This window comes from Narcine bancroftii, chromosome 12 (assembly GCF_036971445.1).
Source record: "Narcine bancroftii isolate sNarBan1 chromosome 12, sNarBan1.hap1, whole genome shotgun sequence".
Lineage (NCBI taxonomy): Eukaryota > Metazoa > Chordata > Chondrichthyes > Torpediniformes > Narcinidae > Narcine > Narcine bancroftii.
Genome location: NC_091480.1, coordinates 84,339,622 through 84,360,569, shown reverse-complemented (window position 1 = coordinate 84,360,569; position 20,948 = coordinate 84,339,622). Strand labels below are relative to the sequence as shown.

The following is a 20,948-nucleotide window of genomic DNA, read 5'->3' as shown; positions in this document are numbered from 1 at the left end:
ACCCAAGGTCCCTTTGTTCCTCCACACTATCATGTATCTGACCATTAACCCTAGCTCTAATGCACCAAAGGCAAAAGGCATGGTGGCTCATAACAGTGCCAGGATCATTGGTTCTAGAGAAAATGGTTTCCCTCTCAACTTCAAGGAACAGGAAAGACCTGTCAAGTTTTATATCCATCAGATGAAGGAGAGAACTCTATATTTATTCTATTGCCTTCCCCCAATCAACATCAAACCACCAGTGGCCATGCACAGGAATTTAATTTCAAAATATTTTGAACGAGCATGTTAAACAGGTGCAGTTAAACATGTATGTGCACACACCTAACATGCTTGGTGAGTATAGGGAGGAGTTGGGTATATCTATTCTATTGCTGGTTCGCTGCACACACTTTTGCTGAGAACTCCAGTTGGGAAACAGATACGCATTCAGGGTGCCTAAAAATCACAGGAAGAGAAGTTGGTCATCCTTAGCTAACATTCAATGCTCCAATATTAAAATCATGGATCTTCAGATATCTCCTCATTGTCTTCCTCAAAGCAAGTTATTGCACTTTTCCCCTCAGGGATGTAGATAATCGCATCCACCTCCCCACCTCCATTGCTGGCTTTCTGGAAATGAATCTGCAAATAGTCTTTAAAGTTCTCTTCATCCAGTATGTCTGGGATTCCAGTAAGCAGCACACTTTTTTTAGAAATAATCTCGCCTACCTGAAAGTAAAACATAAAACAAAGCAATGTGAAAATAATCCAAAGTACAACAGGAATTGAAGACAAGGCAGAAGTATTCAGTAAGACAGGAAGCATTTGTTGCGGAATGTATCCGCAGGAGTGAAAGTAACTCGAATTGCATGTCTTTACTGCCATGTTGCTAATTTGGGTCCACATCCAAATAACCTATTTGTACCAAATGTGTTGGTCTCTTTCTAACTAATTTGCTGGATCCCTTTCACAGCTCTGTGCTAATACTCAATTGATGAACAGGTCAAAAAAAGGAAGGAGGAAAAGACCACCAAGCGCACAAACACACACATGCATGTTCACATTCAGTGCCCCATACACACATGCATAGAAATGGATGCATGTGACCATATGCATGCATGCACGCACACACACACACATGACTCAGGATGGCTCATTAAATGGAAAATGAGAGTGGCAGACAAGATATTGAACAATAGGAAGTAGGATCACTAACAAAGCAACCCCTCCCTCAAATTAGCATAGATTTCTGAACTCAACCTCTTGAAATGGGGATTGAACCTAGAACCTTTGGCAGAGATCCAACTTTATCAAATCTAATCAGCTGTAACAATTGCAGAGTTGGGGAGTTGCATGAAACCCCTATTGTTTGCAGACGGCCATAAAACTCCACTTTTAAATACCTATCAGAAATATATTATATTTCTAATTGCTGTCTGTTCGAAGTTTAAAGACTTTTTTATAAAATGAGCAAAAGGCAAATGACAGAGTAAGATTCCATACCTTTATGCGCTCAATTTCACCATTAATAAATGGTGATACTTTCAAAGTTGCAGTTTTGTCAATTCCTCGAAATGAAACCTGATGAAACCCTTTGTTTGTCAATTTCTCAGAAACTAGAAAGAATGAAATGATTAAACAGTTGAGTGTCCAGGTAATGCATTGCCTCAAGTAATAGTAATTCCTTTTTTAACATCTCCAAAATCCTTCAGGTATTCCTTTCCACTTTGCTCCTCATTCAGACAACCAGTGAGTGGATGGTGGCCTGAGGTCAAACTGCAGGTGGCAGTGAAAGAGGATGCTCGGAGGGAAATAACCACCCACCTTTCTCTTCCTGCATCTGGGGTACCCAGTGTTTGACCCAATGTTTCCAGCTGTCTGAAAGATTGTGTCCAGTTCTGATTACCCGGCTATGGTAGATGTAATTATAAATGAAAAAGGATGCACGCTGAGAAGGGACCTTACAGAGATTGATACAATTATGACAGGTGCAGATAAAGTAAATAGCCATAGTCTATTGCCCAGGGTAGGGGCACAAAAAGGGCACCTTTTTCGCATAGTGAGTACAGTGGTCCCCGCTTATCTGCGGTTTCACTTTCCGCAGTTTTCAGTTACCCGCGGCCAACGAACGTTGTCTGACCAGCATTCTTTTGTGTGCAAATTTGAGTCTGAGTCGACAGGAAGAATTAATTCTTCTGAATCGACAGGAAGAATTAATTCTTTCAATGACAAGCTTCTCATTTTAGTAGATACAGTGAAGGTCAGAATCAGAACTGGCCACAAAGATTTCTGATGTACCTCAGATTTCCAGCATTTGTTTGATCTTCAGAGAACATGTGGCCTGTTTATTTAAATGTGCTTTGTCTTAACTGGCTACCAGTGGTTCGCAACCTTTTTCTTTCCACTCACATACCACTTTCCGCTCCGTAAATGGTTATATGGTTAAGTAATCCCTTCCGAACCACACAGCACTAATGGCATCCTATGCTATGGGTGATGTGGTTAGGAAGGGATTACCTAAGATGATAGGTGAGTAGAAGGAAAAAAAAGGTTGCGAATCAATGAAACTCTAATACTCGACATTAACTTGCATTTGCGTAATAGATAAATATTGGGAGGAATTTGGTAAAATTAGAGTAGGTTATATACATACACACATTTTAAAACAGATCTGTGAACCAAATAACTTTTCTTAAATTTACACACACATCATTCACATGCACTTAGAATTAGAAAGGGGTTAATTTGGTTTAGTTAAGTATAGAGATAAGTTAAAGTTTGATTCTATTTTCATGTTTAAAGTTGATTAAAAACAACTTTTGTTTTTAAAAACTACTTGTCTTGGTGAATGTCTATTGCTGCTGGGTTTTGGGGTGCTTTGGGCTCGTAACATTTGTATTAGAGGTTTAACATAGTAAGACCGTCCAAATGGGTTTAGAAAAGAGGTATAGAGGAATACATTGTGTAAACTAAACTGAACTTAAATAAACTCTTAGCAGATCCTCATTGGACTAATGTATTAAATCACAGTCTCTTACAGAGCTAGTGGGCAAACGTGAATCTAAACAAAGTTGAAGGAACTTTGAATAAGTGAAATGCTGCACACATTGAAGGTTAATGAAATTCAGCAGCGCTCAAGCACCAAATTTGTGGACAGTTAGAAGGAAATGATTAATAACAGGAGGGATATCTGCATTAATTTTCAGACGACATTTGATATCTTACTTCCTTCCTCAACAAAGGTAATCACCACATTTCCAGAATCTTCCAACATCTCAATTTTGTCCACTTCCCCTCCGTTGTTCCTGGGTTTGCTGAAGTGGAGTTCTAACTTGTCCAGAAGCTGCATGGTTGGAAGAAACTTCGGGATTTCTGAAATCAGCACACAATGTTTGGAGACCTGGGTTTGAATCTGCAGGAAGAGTTCATCCATTTCAGTGTCACGGAGACAGATGGTAGGTTTCGTGCAGACCTGAATCATAACCATCCAAGCTAAGCTCAGGAGAGCTCTCAATTTAACGTCCATTCCACAGTGGCTGGACCCTGGAGATACCACAGTGTAGCTTGTGGCCGAGTGATATCAACTCGGTCAGGGGTGACCAAAATATGGCCCCCAGGCCAACTGTGGCCTGTTGCCCATTTTGGCCCCCTCTAAGGGGTCCATCTACCCAGTTTGACTGCCGTGGCTCTGTGCAGTTGAAAACTGCCGGGCTTAATGTTGTTTGGGCCATGACTCCTTACATTTTTTCCTGTGTTTGGCCCACAACCAAGAAAAAGTTACACCCCTGCTGTAACTACTTTGCAAAAAAGACTTCTGACCTTATCTGCGCCCTTCATGATTTTACAGAACCCTTTAAGGTCCCCCTTAGCCTCCTACGACCCAGGGAGAAAGTTCCCGTCTATCCAGCTTTTCCTTCTAACGCAAGCCCCTGCAGTCTCTCTCATGCTTTGGTGGGAATCGGCTGTCCCTCCACTGGGTGGACGATCAGCCGGCAGCAACCACACTTACTTCAATTTCTTCTACTGTTGGCAGCTGCATGGGGCGAGCTTTTATATTTATTGAACACTCTCCAATTTCAATCTTGTGATTCTCCATCTCCAATATCTTCCCAGCAACTGTAATAATGATTCAAAAACAGAAAATGGAAAGGCAAGCCATTTTAACGGTTCCATTGTCATTACAGGTAGTTCCGGACAAAACAGAATGGGTGGAAACTTCTTCTCGGTCATGTGGTGGAACCACTGTTAATATGTTTGTATGTGTTTGGCTGGCCTGCCCCTTCCTGATTGTACTTGTGGCTCTTCCCCTTGATTCCCCTAATAAAGGCAGCAATGCCATAACCCCTCCCTTCCCCCCCCACATCCCCACCCAGAACAAGCTCTGGTCTCGGGTCAACAATATGAGATGTGCTTTCTGTTTATGGTAATAAACACCAATCAGGTAACTTCTAGTCTTTTGAGCTATTGACAACGCATCAGGTCACTTGTGCTAAACATATAGTGAATGTCTGTGTACTACAGACAACTTCACATTACAGTAACATTGAACATAGAACAGGCCCTTCAGCCCACTTGACTGTGCTGAACATGCTACCCAGGTTCAACTAAAACTCTGCTGCTCGTACTTGATATAAATCCTTCCATCCCCTTTATAGTTGTGTTTATATAGAAGATTCTTAAACTACTATTGCATCTGCTTTCACCACTGCCCATGGCAGCCTGTTCCAGGCACCCACCATTCTCTGTGTAAAAAAAAAACTTGCCCAGCACATCACTTTAAACTCCTCTGCCCTCGCCTCAAATTCATGCCCTCTAGTATGTGGGAAAAAGATTCTCTCTCTCTTTTGAATGCCTTTCATCATTTTATAAACTTCTATCGGGTCTCTCCTTGGCCTATAATGTCTCTGAGAAAGCAACTCCACTTCAATTGAAACAAACTTCAGAAGCAGCATTCAATAAGCAGGCCCTGATTAGTACAAATGAATTTCTAATCCTCTGTGATCATACAGAATACTATCACCAATGTATACATTTGTATATATTTACATAGAGTCGTAGTGATTGGCTGAGAACCATAGCCACACCCACTGGCAGGTCCTAACCAGACCCAGGTCAGTCTGGACTGGTCGACCTCGATGTAATACGCTCCAGTCTTTTGCTAATAAAAGCCTTGGTTTGACGTGCTACATCCTGAATGCAGTAAAACTCTGTTAGCCAGGAGTTCGTTTTTTTGGAAACCAGTTCAAAGTTGAAGTTAGGACTTTGGTGATATGGTAAAGGTTCACACAGGGCATTTATACTCTTTGAAATTTGACAGAATTGGAAGTTATTTCATTGGTACATTCAAGGTTTTGCCAAGGCTTAACAGATGCTGAGAATCCGTATCCTCAGGAAGGAAGATCAAGAACCAGGGACCATGGTCTCAGGGTAAAGAAATCGGTTATTTAGGACTGAAAGGAGGTGATGTTTTTAAACTCTGAAGATGACAAATCTTTGGAAATCTCAACAAGCTCGGGCTGAGGATGCTTGGATTTTAGTTGCGCACGCATAATAGTTTTCAACACCATCTACAAATGAGTCAGCATACTGTTAGAGATTGATGACTTGGCTGAATGGTGCACCAACAACAATCTTGCACTCAATGCCACCAAAACTAAGGAGCTGATTGTTGTCTTCAGGAAAGGAAAGCCAGAGGTGGACAATCTAATGATCATTGGTGGAGAGGGTGAGCAAGTTTAAGTTCACTATCTCAGAGGATCTTTCCTGGGCCCAACACACCAATGGCATCGTGAAGAAAGCAGGTCAGCGCCTTTACTTCCTCAGGAGCTTATGGGGGTTTGGTATGACACCAGAAAGCCTGGCAAATTTTTACAGAGGTGTGGAAAGTGTGCTGACCAGCTGTTTCACCGTCTGGTACAGGGACACCAAACTCCCTTGAGTGTAAAGGCCTCCAAAATGTAGTGTACACAGCCCAGCGCCTCACAGGCAAAACTCTCCCCACTACTGATCACATCTACAGGGAACTTTGTTGTCGGAACGTAGCAATAATCATCAAAGACCCAGCACCTGCTCTGTTCTCACTACTGCCTACAAGAGGTCGAGGTGCCACAAGACTCACGCTACCAGGTTCAGGGACAGCTGCTACCCTTCCACTATCAAACTCCTCAATGACAAACTCAATCAGAGACTCATTTAAAGACACTTAATTGATTTTCTTTTTTATTGTCTCTGTAATTCAGGTCAGTTTGTTTACATTTGTTATCTGTTTACAGCTCTTTATTTGTTTACATGAATACACTGTGTACAGCTTTTTTTGCACTACCAATTAGTGTAATTTTACCACGCCTGCAGGAAAAAGGAATCTCACGGTAGTATGTGATGTATTCTGACAATAAATCTGATATTTGGATATAGAGATAAGTGGGAAAATGGAGCACGTGAACAGTCCCAATCTTATTTAATGGTGAATTAAATTTTTTTACTTTCTTACATTCTCATGTACTTAATAGGAAATCGAAGTATCACTCAAACTGACTTGGACTCAAAGGCTTGATCAACCCATCACTCCTCATGCTCAATAACATGCTCAACTGGAGTCAGTTTGGAGAACACTCCAGTGAATAACCGTTTAATCTTGCTCACCAGAATCCAAATTAAAATGACACTGCTGGTCATTAATTATGCATAATTGGTCCCTTATGCCCAATCTTCCTGCTGAGGGAAAAAAAGTGTGTTACCTTTGACATCATCAAACGTGATTAATGCGCATCCGCCTTTGATGGGATACTGAATTTTTGGCTTGACGTCAAATTTTACTTCCTGCTCATTGTCTTTTATTTCTTGGCCAGTGAAAACCCATCTTTTCTCAGGCATGCACGATGAAATCTGTAGAAAGCCGGCATGTGAATGTCATTGACATGGAAAACAAGAGCATGGTACTCGGAGTAAAAGTATATTCTTATTAAACAAGATTAGAAGATGACTAAGACATACAATCCAATATTAATGACTGGGATTCTCCAAGCTGCTCCTCTTGAAGAACTCCTTCGCTACAAGATGGAAGCCTTCTGCCTGAACAATTTCCACATGCCCTTTGCTCTGCCCTTTCTATTGTTGCCTCTACTGTTCCCTCTTGCCGCTACCCACAGTGAACTCAAGTGGTCATTCATGGGTTCACTCAATGCAAGTCACTGCTAAGAGGTAAGTATTTTATCCGATGCTGTCTCTGAGGAGCTTGTATGTTTTCCCCATGTCTTGCATGGATGCTCCACTTTCCCTACAAAAGCATATGCAGTTTATCGGTTAATTGGGGTATTTGAGTGGCACGGGCTCATGGACCAGGGCTCTATTACTAATTTTATATTTAAATTTTATGCGAGCACCTGATGCAATTGTTCGCTTTCTCTGGTGGACATCTAACAGAATGCTATGTCCGTCTTACCTTAAGCTGCCATTCCATCTTTGCTTTCCGCTCATCAATGTTTGCTAAATTCTCCTTTATGGTATCCTGGTCCTTGATAGCAATCTCAATTTCTTTATCTATGTCCTTCAATTTCTCCTGTAGAAGAGCAATAAAAGTAAAAAATCCTTTGAGGGTGCTTGAGGCAGAAGGGAGAGTAGTGAGCTCAGGATACAAGCTTCTCCCTTAGATGATGCAACAGCTGTATCTGACAGCGACTCAGCATTTTCATTCTGCCAAAAGTAACAAGTAGAAAGTAATCCCAAAATCTCAGTTGAGCATGTTATTGAGCATGAGGAGTGATGGGTTGATCAAGCCTTTGAGTCCAAGTCAGTTTTAGTGATACTTCGATTTCCTATTAAGTACATGAGAATGTAAGAAAGTAAAAAAATTTAATTCACCATTAAATAAGATCAGCAACTGTATTGTGGATGGTGAGAGTCATGTGGCCTCTCCATCTTGAACCTGGTGGGAATGTGGGTTGTGGAAGATCTCGTGACCTCTCCATCTGGAACTTAGTCGGAACCCACATCGCCTGCCAATCAAGCTTGGACTCTGCCCATCCATTCATGCCCACCTGACCACTGACCCCTTTTAATGATTAATTGGGCTGGACCTGCAAGCTTTACTGCATTATAAAATCCACCGCTGCTGTATCACTTTCTCCTTTGCTCTTCAGCCCAGAGATAAACCTTGCTAAGGCAATGCTGGAGGAGTTGTAAGTTCTGCACTAAATAGGGATCAGGGCTATTGTATACTGTTGTAGCTAGCACCTGTGCTGTGCCCATGTTAAACAAGGAATGACAGGTAATGTAGTCTTTGGTTGTGATAAGTCTGTATAAACAGTGGCTAGTATCAGTAGTGTTACGTCCGATGTGACAGGGTTGCTTGTAAGAGTGTAAACAGTTAATGGTATCAGTCCAATGTGACTGGCTGCACGGTGTTGTGTGATTGAAAATGTTTGCCTGTTATCCCTGTTGCGACGTGTTTCAATAAAGATTACTTCTACATTCAGCCCGTGTCCAGACCAGTTATTCTTTGAACACGCCGAACTATTCCCTTCTGACATAACAGCAAATGAAAGGCATAAAAGCAAAAGTTGAATGCACCCAGCGGGTCAGGCAGCATTCTCGGGGAGAAATGGTCAGGCAATATTTCGGGTCAGGATGCTGAAGAGGGTGGAGTTAAAGTGGATATTGGCTTCTTAGCAGAGATATATTTAGCATGCATTCATTCAAATACTGTACACGAAGGTTACATGCCATGGGAGTATGCCACATCAAATCTAGAGGAGGAACTTAACATTCACAAAATGTTTCAGGCTGACTCTATTTCCTCAGGAGTTTGCGGAGATTTGGTATGACATCAGAAACTCTGGTAAATTTCTACAGGGGTGTGGTGGAAATTGTGCTGACCCGCTGCATCACAATCTGAAATGAAGTCCACAACACCCTTGAGTGGAAAGCTCTGCAAAAGGTAATGGACACAGCCCACCACATCGCAGGCAAAACCCTTCCCACCTTCGAGAACATCTACGGGGAACACTGCTATGGGAGAGCAACAGCAATCATCAAGGATCCACACCACACAATGCACATCACAGGCTCTGTCCTCGCTGCTCCCATCAGAAAAGAGGTCTAGGTGCCACAAGACTTGCACCACCAGGTTCAGAAATAGCTGCTCCCCCTCCTCCATCTTACCCCTCGACCACAAACTCAATCAGGGTCTCATTTAGGGACTCTTATTTTTGCACGGTATTGATTTTTTTTATTCTCTGTGTTGCAGTTTTTTTTTACATTCACTATCTGTTTATTTGTTTACATTGTTAAAAGCCCAGAGGACCCCAAAACCCAGCCGCAACAGATATTCACCAAGACAAATAGTTACTTAAACAAAAGTTGCTTTTAATTATCTTTAAACATGAAAACAGGATCAAACTTTAACTTAACTAACCAAACTTAGCCCCCTTCTAATTCTAAGCGCACGTGTATGTAAGTTCAGAAAAGTTCTTTGATTCACAGACCAATCTCATTTCTTATTCCTCCAAGTTCACTGGTTATTCTTAACCGCTCAGGAAGGTACTTGTCGGTTTTCAGAGAGAGATTTGTTGTTCCTGGACAAAAACTGATCCTTTTTAATCAGCCATGTCAGTATCTTGGCGAAAAAACTTGCCCCATCAGGGTTCTCCAGACGATAACCTCTATCTTTCAGGTCACCACAGAGTTCCTTTTTGTTTCTCTTATTTCAAGTGAAATATTAGGCAGCCAGTCCTCTCCTCTTGCATGAACCACAAGGGCTTTGACCAGGCTGAACTAAGCACTCACAACCCATCTTCCAAATGGGGTTTTCCACAAGCTTTCCAGCTTGTCCTGTTCCAGTCCCAGCTGCTGACAGTACCACTGTAAAACTGATCTCTCTCTCTCTCTCTCTTTCTTCTCACACACACACACACACACACACACACACACACACACACACACACACACACACACACACAGAGAGAAAAAGCTGTTCAACTCTCTCTGCTTGCAAAAACCACATGACCCTCATAGAACAGCAAGCTGCACTCCCAGACAACCTGCAGCTCCGAACTATTCCTCCGATCTCTTTCATCTGTTGCTTTCTAAAAAACAACAATCCATTAGTGAAGTCTCTTGGGCACTCCCCAAAGCTTTTGCAAAGGCCCCCAGGAGCCGCCCCATCTGGCTTGAGCAGAGCTCCAGTATTTTAAATGAGATCTGTTTTGAAGTGTTTGTATGTGACCTACACTAAAAAACCTTCCCCAATTTATCTCCCAAAAACATATCTATATACACGATACAAACACAACATAATCTGCCACAACACTTTTTTTGAACTACCAAAAAGTGGTAATTCTGCCTGACCCTCAGGAAAAGAATCTCAGGGTTGTATGTGATGTCATGTGTGTACGCTGACAATGAATATGAAATCTGAAACACTTTATCAGGACTGGCTAGAAAGAGGGCAGATGGCCAAATAAAAAGTGGGGGAGGGGGGTGATGGGCAATCAAGTGACACCATGAGGCAGTAGATTGGAGTCAAAAGGCTTTTGTTAGCTTAGACATTAGCTGGGGCTCTGAGAGCATCTGGCCTGGATCCAAGCAGGAAGTGATCTGGGGTCAAGGCCTTGGGTTGGGATCTTTATTAGGGAATCTCCTGGGAGGAGTCAGAGGGAAAGGTGGTCCAGGCCAGTACATACAGTTATTACAGAGGTATACCTCATACCACCACAGAGGGCAAGGGTGAGGAGAATGAGCTGGCACATGAATGGTGAAGATAGGTGGGAGAGGAAAGAAATGAGGAAAGAAGGGCAGTAAAAGACCTAAAATCTGGACCGCATGGGGAATGGGTTGGTCTGGTTTTCGGATTTTCCGAATTCTCGGGCAGTGCCTCTGTGGCCCTTATACAGTGCGGGCGCGAACACACACAATGCATGCACGCCAAAGCTGAGAGTTTCCACGAAATCTGGATTTTCAGGTAATCTGGATTTCAGGTGAGAGTTTCGAGAAGTCTGATTCTCGGGTGATCCACATTTCTGGCATCCGGATTTTTGGACTTTTAAATTTATTTAACTTTTAATTTTGACATACAGCACGGTAACAGGCCCTTTCAGACCACGAGTCCGTGCTGTCCAATTACACCTAAATGACCTATAATCCCAGTATTTTTTTTCTCATTTCGAACTGTAAAAAGCTGGGAGGTGACGGGGGAAGAGGCAGAGGGCAAAGGAAAATGTACCCTGGTGGTAAGACAGTAGATCAATGACTAAAAGGGAAGGAGATGGGGAGCTAGAGCACAGAAACTTTCTTCTATCAAGTCTGCCTTAAAAATCAGAGGTCTGAGCTTTGTGCAGGACTGAGCTCCTGATGCGGGTCTCCACCTCGGCTTCGTTGACCTACAGGATCAATATCTGACATGAATTTTAACCCCAAACCCGCTGGGCCACAGGACCAGGCTTCACATGCGGGTCTCAGTCTTGGCCAACGTGAACTTTTTCCCTGAACTCAGCGATCTACAGAACTGAGCTTCAGACGCCGGTTTCTACCTTGGCCTCTGTGACCTACAGGACCAAGCTCCTGGCTCTGCGGGCCGCATGGGCCTCTCTCCACCCCATCCGTCCCAACCCTCCCTTGGACCCTTCCTGCGCTCCACCTCCTGATCAACCCCATCTTCCTCCCCTCCCACTCCATTGAACCACCCCTAACCCCTGGCTGGTCCTCATCATCCCCTCTGACCTTCCACTCTTGGAGACCTAATGCACAATCCTCAGTAGAGGCCTTAACTTCTTCCCCCTTTGCCCACTCCTTAACAAGTTCCACCCACACCATGATGATGAACTCTTCTTTCGTTGGCTCAGTCTCCAAGCTCCACAATTCTCCACCCCCACTACAGATTCCTTCTCCTACTTTCAACCTTCCTTCCTCCTTGACCCGCCTTCTGCCTGCTCTGTACTTTTGCATTTTCAACTGCCACCATGACATCAACCATATTGACTTCACTACTCCCCTCACTTGTTCCAATCTCACCCTCTTGGAATGCCTGGCCCTCCTCTCTCTCCGCATTAATCCCAACCTCCCTATCAAATCCTCAGACAAGGGTGGCACTGCTGTGGACTGGAGCACTGACCGCCATATGGCCGAAGCTAGGTGACAACTCTCAAACATCTCCTCTTACTTACCCCTCCAACAGGGCCCCACCAAAACTCATCAAACCACTCTATCACGCACCAACTCTGAACTCATCATTTCTGGTCACCTCCCTGGCACAACCTCCAACCACTTTGTTTCCTAACCCCGCACCACCACCTACCCGAGATCCACAAACCCAATTGTTCCAGCAGACCCATCGCGTCTATGTGCTCCTGTCCCACCGAATTGGTCTCTGCTCAACCTGACTCTGTTTTGTCTCCCCGATCCAGTCCCTCCTCACCTACATCCGGGACACTCCACATGCCCTCCATCAACAATTTCTAGATCCCTGAACTCGATCGCCTCATGTTTACCATGGACATCCAAGACTATGCACTTCCAATAATGAAGACCTCAAAGCCCTTCATTTCTTTCTGAACAATAGAACCAAACAGTCCCCCTCTACCACCACCTTCCTCCACCTGGCAGAACGTCTTCACTCACAATAATTTTTCCTTTGACTCATCCCACTTTCTCCGGGTTAAAGGGGTGGCCATGTGTACCCACATGGGCACCAGCTATGCCTGCATTTTTATTGGCTACATGGAGCAATCCATGCTACGAGCCTAAACAGACAAGGCCCCTCAACTCTTGACTATTTTGGTGCTGCCTCATGTACCCATGATGAGCTCGTTCACTTCATCCACTAAACTGCCAACTTCTACCCTGACCTCAAATTCACTTGGTCCATCTCGAGCAACACTCTCCCTTTCCTCGATCTCTCTCTCTGTCCCCTTCTCAGGAGACAAACTCTTGACAGACATCTTCTACAAACCCACCAAGTCCTACAGCGACCTCAACAACACCTCTTCCCACCCTGTCCCCTGTAAGGATTCCATTCCCTTCTCTCAATTCTTCTGTCTCCATCGCATCTGCACCCAGAATGAGAACTTCCATGCCAGATCATCAGAGATGTCCTCCTTCTTCAAACAGCACAACTTTTCCTCTATCACCATCAACTCGGCCCTCACCTACATATCCTCAATTACACACACATCTGTCCTGGACCCCTCCACTCCCACGTGCAACAAGGACTGGATTCGTCCTCACCTACCACCCCACCAGCCTCCACATCCCCCACATCCTCTTCTGCCGTCTACTACATGAACCCACCACGAGACACATATTCCCCTCTCCTCACTTCTGCACCTTCCGCAGGGACTGCTCCCTCCATGACTCCCTGCCGCAGGGACTGCTCCCTCTTGTCCACTCCTCCCTCCCCACCAATCGTCCCCTTGGGACCTACCCCTGTGACCACAGGAGATGCCCCACTTGCGCCACACCTCCTCCCTCGCCACCATTTGGACCCAATGGCTTGGATCTCCCAGTGGCAACTCATTACAATTCTCCATCCCTTTCCCTTGCTGACATGTCTTGTCCATGCTCTCAAGCCCTGCCAGACTGAGAACACCCGTAACTTGGAGGAACAACACCTCATCTTCCGACTGGGCACCCTCCAACCAGATGGCGTTAACATCGACTTCTCTGGCTTTCATTAACCACCCCCCTCCCCACCATAGCCTTTCCCTTTCTCTCTCTCCATCTCCTTTTGCACAAACATAATAAATTCATACTTTGTTCCTTATCACATCCAATTAACAACTTTTGTTGGTCTAGATTCCTCTCCCATTGTTTGAATTCTGAGATTTCCTACAGTGGCTTATTTCTTAAAGAAGGGCTCTGGCCTGTAACTTTTTTTTGTCTCCTATCAAAGTGGTAAAGACCGGATGAGTTCCTCCAGTATTTCAGTGTGTGTTCACTAAAATCACAGCATTTCCAGACTTCCCTGTTTCACTCAGCACTCATTCATTCCTCAGGTTGCACAGTTTGGAACACTCAAATTAAATCTATCCTTCATCATAAACCATTTTCCCCCATATTAACCTTTGCTCTACATATTCATCTGAGAGGTAGCAGAAGAATTAACATATTATTGTTATCTTATTTCATACATATGAAGACAAAAAAGCCTAGTTTTGTAAGGAAGAAGAAAATACATTCTGTTCTATTCAAATCAAGACTACTGAAAATACTTAGCAGGTTAGAGAAATGAAAGGTCAACAGTTTTAAATTACAGAGTAAGTATGGAAGGACGGAGAGTGTTAAACATCTCTAATAGGATGGATTCCAGAAGAGATGAAGAGATTGAAAGGGACAAGTGGCGGTGGTGCAGATCATAACGCAAGATACATCTGGGAAGAGGAAATAGGAGAACATCAATAGAATCTATAAAATAAAATTATAAAATTATCACACAGTACAGCAACAGGCCACTTCGGCCGATGAGTCCGTGCCACCCAATTTACACCCAATTAACCTACACCCACTGTACGCGAGGGAGGGAGGAAACCAGAGAGCTCCCCCCAGGGAAAACCTACACAGACACGGGGAGAACGTACAAACTCCGTACAGACAGCGCAGGATTCAAACCCCGGTCCCAATCACTGGTGCTGTAACAGTGTTGCGCTATGTCTTCCTACTGTTTCAGCCACGTTTTCCACTGGTCCTAATCATTAAACCAACCTGTTCCAATCACCAGGTTGACAAGCACCATGCACAGAATGAAGGTCACAACATTTCAGCATCTTTCACTCTATATAAAAATAAATACAAATTATGGAAATGCCAACCTGATACTTTATGTCCTGCATGGAACTTTCCATTATGTCATTCCAAAGGTTTTGTTGATACATTTGAATCTTGGCATTATATTCTGCTGTCACCTTTCCAACTTCAAGTTTTGCTTTTACCAAGTCATCCTTGTCCTTTAATATAGAATTATATTTTGCCTAGAAGGAATTAAAAAATTCAATGCTTTATTGCAGAACTCTTTTTTCAGCTGGAAGTAGATTGGAAATGTGCAAATACAGTAAAACCCCTGATATCCAGCATCTACAGCGATTACTAGATAAGTGTATATTCCGGTTGCTTCAGACTCAATTTTACAATGCCTCGTACAACTAATACACCTTCATTAAGAATAATCAGTTCAAAAGACAAATGACAAAAATACCATACTATCCCTACACTGAACAAACTTCATTTGCATAAATATTTTAACCTCAATAATTTATTTTCAATCATGTTCTTCAAAAACATTTAACCATCACTGTGTCTGCAGGTTCCTCCCCCTCCCGCTCAAAAGACGAACAATTACATAACAGATAATGGCCCTCCCACCACTAAACAAGATGAAGCTTCTGACCAGGGTGACTTTTACTAAGCAGGGTTAAGGAGACACCCTTACGAATGCCTAACAGCATCTACCAGCTCTTTATCCTGGGCGATGCCATTGCTGTCACCCAACTTTATTCAAAGAGTTGCTATGAGCAAAGCACAACCAAGACATTCCACTGACTGAATATTCGCTCCCATCTTCACCAAAGGCTTGTGTGTTGCTTCAGAGAACATTTACCTTGACAATTTTAAACAGCATATTTTTTTACCTATTATTTTGTTCTTAACTACTTTTTAAAATTTATTTTCCTTGATTTTTTTTTGCCAGTTGCTTGGATTCTAGTTACCAGGGGTTTTACGGTATTGAAAAAGTGCAAATTATTGTGATGGCTGCATAAACCATGTCAGTACATAAAAGTGCTAAAATTCAGACTGCTTGGGGATTGGGTCAGTCTAGATTTTCAAGATTCTCGAGCAGTACTTTTAAAATTAAAATTTAAAGAGAATAAAGAGAAAAGGTACATTTTGATTGTATTTTATATGAAAAAAATGTTATGTTTATAAACTAAGTTTAGAAAAAATCCCAAATTCATTCATTTCTGTGACTACTGTGCATCTGTGGCACTTATGTGTTTATGCACTCAAAAGCCCGCTAAATTTAAAAGTTTGAGAATTTTCAAGAAGTCTAGTTTTTCAGGTGATTCGGAGTTCTGGGATCTGGATTTTTGGGCATTCACTGTATATGCATTTAAAAATGTCAATTTGTAACTTTGCCGGAAATACTGAACAAATAGAGATTTTCTCAAACCCCAAGGTAGTCATACTCAATGTTTTTAGACTGGAATTTCAGGAAAATCGCTGAAAAAATTAACATAATTACTGCCCATGTTATCGTTTTCACTGGGCACCTTTTTAGACCGCGAGTATCTGAGTGCAGCAGTCCCGGTGGTTGGACGTACAGTAGAGTAGATGACCGACGACTAACTTTTCCAGTACAATTTACACTGCAGGCTTCCTCCAAAAAGCTGTAGGGGTCCCGCAGGATAAATCGCGGGGCAGGAATTGACTCAAAATTCCTGCACATTCCTTTTTAGACTGCCCATGTCGCGACAAAATTCCTGGATTGTGTCATTATGTGCCTGCAGTCTAAAAACCATAAATGACAATTATAAAAATAGCACTTCACTCTGACCTTGCACTTTTCTATTTCTGATTGCAGTACTTGCTGCTGGGAGGCACTATTAGTGGACTGAACCTGAGAATCCCTGAGAAAGCCCTGTAGAAAAGGAAAGTCACATTATAAAGGGCCAAGCATTACAAAACACAGTTTGAAATATTTATAAATATCATTCAAATTTCTGCATCAGACGTTTATAAGTTCAAGGTTACTGACAAGTTGCATCTGAAAAAAATTTCTTTAAAAATTATTTTATATAATTTAAATAAATGTTTTCATCTAAATTAAAAAAAACATTTATAAGATGGTGACACACGATCAATTTCACAAAGCCTGAATTAATCGAAACTGAAGGCTTTTATTTGCAAGAGATGGACGGCATCCCTGTGTTGTTCGCTCGCACTGACCCGAACTCGAATTGGGGCTTGGGGCATGACAAACTTTATGGGGGAGAAAGGGGAGGAGTCACGAGCCAGCCAGGAAAGGTCAGGTCATTTACATATAATTAATATGTTTACTAGTCGTTTCACTGCAGATGGCAAAACATATTTCAAGCTACAAAGTATTAATAAGGAACATCAACCAAACAATTTTCCTGGGTTTTTTTCCCCTCTGCCTTACTTCCCTTTTATTTCCCTTCTTTAGTTCTTACTTATACATTATCTTTACATCTTTATATGTAGTTTGTTGTCGTTCTTCGTTCTTGTTACATCTCTTCATCTTTCTGTCCTGCAGGTGTTCTGCAAATTCTTGTGCTTTCTCCGGATCTGAGAACAGCCTGTTTTGCTCCCCCCGGATAACTATTTTAAGCACAGCTGGATATCTTAACATTTTTATTCTTTTGTTTTGGAGAATTTCTAAATACCTTTGGGTATAAAACAATGAGCCCAATTCTTGAACTGCAGCAGTCACATTACAATGAAATGGTCTGAGGATAAAGTTACAAAGTTATGTGGTTTAAATACAGTTTTCTAGACCCAGCGATTTTATAAAAATAGGTTTTTTTATTTATAAAATCGGCTAGCATAGTGGTTTAGTTCAACGCTGTTACAGCCCCAAGTGTGAATCCGGCGCTATCTATAAGGAGTTTGTACTTTCTCCCTGTGTCTGTGCGAGTTTCCGCTGGGTGCTCCTGTTTCCTCCCACCCTTCAAAATGTGCAGGGGTTGTAGGTTAATTAGGTGGCACGGGTTTGTGGGTCGGAAGGGCCAGTTACTGTGCTGTATGCCTAAATTTAAATTTTAAATTAGTTTTGTAATATTTTATTTATCATTTTAACAATCAACAACCATACAAAATACACATCAAGAAAACTCACCCCTCCCCTCTGTGCAAGTCCAATTGAACAGAGAAAAAAAATCCCATCAGTGCATACAGTAAAACACAGAGACATGATAGTACCACAATGTTAATCCTTACACAAGTCTACTGGCTAGTCAGTAGCGATCGTTACCCAATGGAAGCTGTGAAGTGCCTATATGTTCTGAATAAGGCTGTCAGATTTTTAGGAAGGTGCTATATCCCTTTTTAAGACTATAAGTGATCTTTTCCAAGAAGAATGCAGCTGTTCATTTCTGAAGTCCACCTATCAATTGATTGGGGAGAGAAAAGTGAAAAAAATTCCTGAGCAAAAGGCAGAAATTTCAAATAAAAGTGAAATCAGGGAACAGTTTTGCATGCAGTTTATTGGAAATTTTATCTCTTGAAAATGAGTGGATTCTGGATCAAGTGAAATTTTCGAGACCGATGACAGATTTGGATCATGTCAGGATTACAAGAATATGGAGCAAAGGAAGTTACATTAGGTTGAGGCATTGATTGGCCATGATCCGATTAAATGATGGGACAAACTTAAGAGGGTGAATTAATTGTCTGCTCCTGCTCTGAGGCATTCCTGACTACAATGGTGGGCAGCTAACATGGCCTGTGAAGTTTTTGCATTTTTACACTCTCTACCAGTTTGTTCCTGTAAACAATCTCTCCTTCATTACAGTATAAAGTCCATTTAAGCAATGGCGATCCTATTGTGTGAATGCAATAGACTGATTCCGGGAAGAAGGGAGATTGAGTAATAATGTTATAAACTCCTGTAGTTTAGAAGAATGCAAGATGTTTCGTAGAGGCTCTTTGACAGAGTTGATGGCATTCCTTTATGCTGGGGTAGTTCAGGGGTAAAGTGTTAAGTGTCTGGACACTTTAGACCGTGTGGAAACAGCAAATTATATACCTTTGGAATTCCCCACCATTCTTTCTCAGCGGTTGAGTAAATCCAAGGCTGAGATCGATAGATTTTTTAATGCAATCAAGATCTATAGAAATCAGGTTGGAAAGCAGATTAGAAGCACAGAATAAGAGATTATTAAATCAAGCAAGTTTGACATGCTCCATAGCCTTCGCCTGGTCCATGTTCTATAGTTTCAAAAACTCACCCAGTCATTTTTAGTAATTGAGAACTCCATGATGACCCTCGATTATAAACCTGTTATAAAAAAAGAGTTTCATGTTAAATTTCACCAGGAAATGAACAATATGCTGATCCATTTGTGGATATGAATGTAGTCCAGGGAATAAATTTTGATTGTTTTGATACCACAGGTATCAAGAATAAAGCAGACCACGGACTTTGCAAGCACAGTATTACTTTCATCAATTTAAATCCATCTTCACTGTTTCCTTTCCAGATCAGTCTTGACAGTTCTTTTCATGATATAAACAGTTATAGGTGAGTCAGCAGGCCTCTATTTACAAGTTATTCTTCATCCATGATTCTCTTTCTTCCTCTTGCTAATCTGTAGCCCCTTTCACACATGCATCTTGTCCCAGGAATTAACAGCCAATTGGCTGGACAGATGGTCAAGTGTGAAAGCAAAATAGTCTGAATGCCGGCGTGAAACGATGGCGTTTCACGCCGGGGGATCTCAACCCCTACTCGATGTGCCAATTAGCCTAGTGTGAAAGTAAGAATTGTATTCTAGGACAGACAGAGAGAGAGAGAGAGAGAGAGAGAGAGAGAGAGGAACATGATAGCAATAATGGACAATTTATAAGCAGCAAGGGAAAGGTTGTAGCACTATTGCACACAATTTATAAAGACCATGGGAATTTATAAAGACCATGGGGAGAAAGCAATGGCGGACCTGCCCTCCCTGAATTCAGGAGGCGTAGAAAAGGCTGTCAGCACAGCCGCGTGCACAGAGGGATTTCTCTGCTGCACGGGCACGTCCGCCATCAGATTTTCCCCATGGTCTTTATAAATTGTACACGATAGCGCTACCAACTTTCCCACGCTGTCTATAAATTGTCCGCCATTGCTCTTTATTGCGCGCATGTTCCCGTGGTTATAAAGGTTTATATAGGTCAGCACAGCAAAAACAGGCGAAGGGCTCGCACTGTGCTTAAAGCTTAATTATGTTATAATTAATTTCGTTTAAATACAAGATGATAATACATTGATCAGGATTTAGGGCAGGTGAACCATCGCTCAATGCCTCATGACGTCACTGGTAGAAGGTAGAACAGTCCTATCCCCGGGGATGGCTGGCGATGGATATGAAAGTGTGCAGTGGAATGCCCAGGTAAAGTGGTGAAGTACAACACAAAAGTCTGCAGACACCACGGTTGAAATAACACAATGCTGGAGAAACTCAGCAGGTCAAAAAGTGTTCTTATGTACGGTAGCAAAGATAAAGAAACATAGCCAACGTTTAGGGCTTGATCCCGGATCAGGAGCCCCCTGCATTTGGAATGCACCAGCTGGTTGTAGCCGGATCGCTGGGAAGTCTCCAAACTGAATGGCTCAGGATCAACCCAAAGGTCGGCATGGAGGAATCGGGCCGAATTGCCTGCTTGGTACGGCTCTCTCTGAAGTTGTGGCTCGGATCTTTTTTCTGTTTTAAGGAGATTTTAAACAATGACAGAACAAAGCAAAACTTTCTCTGAAAACCAAATTACAAACTTCGATTTCTTATGGGATCTCAACACTTTCACTTTCGATTTTATTTTATTTGGGACACGAACGGAATTATTGGCTCTGGGGATTATTGGGTCCCCGCAAGAGAAAATTTGCCAAGTCGGTGCAGGGCACAAGATCCCAGACTGTGACATTAAAGCCCCCCCGTCCCGTCCCGCCCCAGTTTACAGGCACGACGTACCCATGTAGATCAGGCATCCCTAACAAATAAAAGACCTTGTAAATCGGGATTTGGTCCCAAATGATTGGACGTTTTGAGAAACACAGATCGAAAACTCGGAGACTTACGCTGAAACCCACCTCTGGTTCAGTCGCATCGACCTGAACTTCACAAGCGCTCCAGAAAGTGAAACTCACCATCTACCTTGGACGATTGCAATGAGTCTCGGGAGCGCACAGCCACCTCCCAGTCCAACGCATCAGTGGAACCCCCCCACCCCCCTTCAGGGTCACCAATCCGATGGATCAACTTCAG

At 42.6% G+C, this 20,948-nt stretch overlaps 1 protein-coding gene across 3 annotated transcripts; it reads right to left on the bottom strand.

The window, feature by feature from the left end:
* Positions 1 to 242: 242 nt before the first annotated feature.
* On the bottom strand, positions 243 to 20,883 carry ifi35 (interferon-induced protein 35). 3 transcript variants are annotated; one of them, XM_069907314.1, is made up of 10 exons: positions 20,831 to 20,883; positions 18,933 to 18,982; positions 16,520 to 16,603; positions 14,781 to 14,939; positions 7,424 to 7,540; positions 6,720 to 6,867; positions 3,992 to 4,098; positions 3,208 to 3,394; positions 1,486 to 1,598; positions 243 to 711 (listed from the first exon to the last, which is right to left on the bottom strand). In XM_069907314.1, the coding sequence occupies exons 2-10, from the start codon at positions 18,960 to 18,962 to the stop codon at positions 502 to 504; spliced, it is 1,155 nt and encodes a 384-aa protein (XP_069763415.1). In that variant the 5' UTR covers positions 18,963 to 18,982; positions 20,831 to 20,883; the 3' UTR covers positions 243 to 501. The 3 variants fall into 3 exon arrangements, with proteins under 3 accessions (XP_069763415.1, XP_069763413.1, XP_069763414.1); XM_069907312.1 differs by having other exon boundaries at positions 20,774 to 20,870; XM_069907313.1 differs by having other exon boundaries at positions 20,762 to 20,861.
* Positions 20,884 to 20,948: the final 65 nt, after the last annotated feature.

Coding starts and splice junctions, on each gene's coding strand:
- ifi35 (XM_069907314.1), bottom strand. CDS start 18,962: ATGGAGTTCTCAATTACTAAAAATGACTGG. Junction 14,940..16,519: donor CAGAAATAGAAAAGTGCAAG/GTCAGAGTGAAG, acceptor AATTCCTTCTAG/GCAAAATATAATTCTATATT. Junction 4,099..6,719: donor CACGTTTGATGATGTCAAAG/GTAACACACTTT, acceptor TCATTATTACAG/TTGCTGGGAAGATATTGGAG.